Source organism: Protobothrops mucrosquamatus, unplaced genomic scaffold, assembly GCF_001527695.2.
Source record: "Protobothrops mucrosquamatus isolate PMUCROS unplaced genomic scaffold, P.Mucros_1.0 scaffold4154, whole genome shotgun sequence".
In the NCBI taxonomy this organism is placed as follows: domain Eukaryota; kingdom Metazoa; phylum Chordata; class Lepidosauria; order Squamata; family Viperidae; genus Protobothrops; species Protobothrops mucrosquamatus.
The window spans coordinates 50,282-52,898 of NW_015390080.1; the positions used below are offsets into that span (position 1 = coordinate 50,282).

Genomic DNA, 2,617 nt, shown 5'->3' on the forward strand with positions numbered 1-2,617 from the left:
GGTGGGAGATACGAAGCTAAACTATATTAAATATGTATACACCAAGTACTACTACTTGTAATTAACGGGAGTCAAATGGTAAATTACCTCAGGAAATTTTTTCTTTTGTAAATACTCAGTCACAGCAGGATCAAAATACTTTGCATAACCTTCATTAAGACTATAGATTTTTCCTTTCTTCTTGATTCTCACATCTTTTTCCACCAAAATGAATTCACCAAGAGCCTGCAAACAGATAAAATAAATAAAGGAGCTTATTCATATACTATTAATTCACACACCATCTTAATGAATTATTACTGTAAAAATTTCCCATCCCTTCAAGCAATCGGGTAAAACTCAATTTAATCCACTTTTAAAGGAATAAAAATAATTGAACTTAGTGATAATCAATTCTAAGAAATCTCTTCAGTTTTAATTGTCTTTGCATAGAGTCATAAGCATCTTAGAGATTTTGTGAATAGATTTCAGCTCTGCACTGCCTACTTTGTTCTATAGTGGAAGAGCCTATAGTCCATCAGCTGGAGCCTAGGATTCAAAATAGTAGGATGGACCACTAAACTAAGAATTAAGGATATCCAAAGGCACATTCATTAAAAAAAAAAAAACCAGTTTTGGGGTTCTCCTCCTCTAAGCATTACTTTTCAATAATGTAATAATTGGGAGGAAAGGCTTTTGAAGTGTTGATAATTCTGGGATTTAGAAACCTTTACCAATCTTCTGAGGATCTCCCATAAGCTGCCCAATACATCGCAGTCTACGTTTTGACTTCTCCTGATAATATTCCAACAGTGATGTCAAAAAAGACAGGGATCACCACTAGAAATGAAAGTGACTAAAGCAGTGCAGACTCAAGCTAAAAAAATTAAGTTAAGTTAAAACTAATGTGCTTCCAGTTTAGCATCAGCAGGAAACACTATTCTAGTGAGAGTTCTGTTTTTTTTTCTCCTAGCAAAATTGTGAGCAAATTAGAGAATAATTCAGTTTTTGCATAATCTGCTTAACAATTAAAATCTGGCCACATTTTTATGTATGGATAATAAAACAGCTTTCTCTTCCTAAATCTCCAGTTCAATGTTCCCTTGCTTGTTGAAATATGTTTGAAACCTTTTATCAGCTGCTATTTCCATATAATGTTTCCCAAACTCTTTTTTAATGGCAGCTAATGTTGTTCGTTCATTTGACGAAACTCCTCTTGGTTTCACTGCTTTGAACGCTAAGGTAGCATGCAGTCACTCTTCTGTTCTGACTTTGGAGAAGCCTTGTAAAAACCATATCAACTGTTCTGTAGTTTTTGAGGACCAGATCTAGAAATGTATTTCATGCTTCATCCAAATGATTTGTACATGCCAATTCATAAGCAATCATTTTGCCACCATGGCAATATATTGGTGTTATACTGCCAAAAACCAGCTCAGGAAGCTTTGCTCTCATTCCGAATGGCCTCTATATCAGGGCTTCCCAACTCCCGGTCTGTGGACCTGCACCGGGCCACGGCATGCCAGAAACTGGGCCACACAAACAAGCAAACCACCATCTGCGGGATGCAGGCAGTACGTGAAACCATGTCCCCTCCAGTCCATGGAAAAAACTCTCTCCACAGAACTGGTCCCTGGTGACCAAAAAGTTGGGGGCCACTGCTCTATATTATAAACACTTTATCTCCCCACCACCACAGTTCCTGGAAAGGGAGATGGTTTCCCTATGGAATATGAAACAGCAACCAAAGCATACTTCTGCTTAGTATTTCTATCATACCGGATCCAACATAAAGCAGTCCACTCCTTGCCCTGTTGAAAGGGCAACCAGCGTTGCACTGCCATACAGAGCATAGCCTGCAGCGACAATGTTGCGTCCAGGTTGTAAGGCGTCTTTTTCAGAAGGCTCATCTTCAGAGGTCTAAAAAAAAAATAAAATTGCACTATAAGCACTGTCCATATAATTTGCTGTTTCAAAATTTAAATTGGAGGAAAGAAACTTAAAATGCATGAATAGGACTTTCTCTTAATGATTGGAACTACAGTGTGTCTGATATACGGAGACTGAAGAGGCTTTTTTGTAAAAGAATATTACAGTAAATATAATTGAACTACAAATACTGTCAAATTACAAATAAGAACATTAACAGTAAAGATATACCAGCTGCAGGTCAAGTCATAAACTGAAATAATAATAATAATAATAATAATAATAATAATAATAATAATAATAATAATAATAATAATAATAATAATAATAATAATAATAATAATAATAATAATAATAATAATAATAATAGCAAGCAAAGGTAGTACCAATAGTAATAGGCGCCTTGGGTGCAATCCCAAAACAACTGGAGCACCACTTGAACACCATTGGCATTGACAAATTCGCTATTAGTCAATTGCAAAAGGCAGTCTTACTAGGAACTGCTTCCATCCTGCGACGATATCTGTAATCCCATCAAACATCCACATCTGCCTATCCCAGGTCCTGGGTAAGGACTCGATAGGTAGACAAAATGCCAAATCCAGTCTGAACATCTGGCTGACTGTGCGATGATCCATAATAATAATAATAATAATAATAATAATAATAATAATAATAATAATAATAATAATAATAATAATAATAATAA

The 2,617-nt window shown here is 35.5% G+C and overlaps 1 protein-coding gene across 1 annotated transcript in view; it reads right to left on the reverse strand.

Moving 5' to 3' along the window:
* LOC107298632 (fructose-1,6-bisphosphatase isozyme 2) overlaps nucleotides 1–2,617 on the reverse strand; it is a 31,592-nt gene that overhangs the window by 11,997 nt on the left and 16,978 nt on the right. Inside the window, exons 4-5 of the mRNA XM_015828009.1 lie at nucleotides 1,759–1,899; nucleotides 88–225 (exon numbers count right to left, since the gene is read on the reverse strand). Of these exons, the coding sequence (XP_015683495.1) occupies nucleotides 88–225; nucleotides 1,759–1,899 (279 nt within the window). The remainder of the gene's footprint in view (nucleotides 1–87; nucleotides 226–1,758; nucleotides 1,900–2,617) is intronic.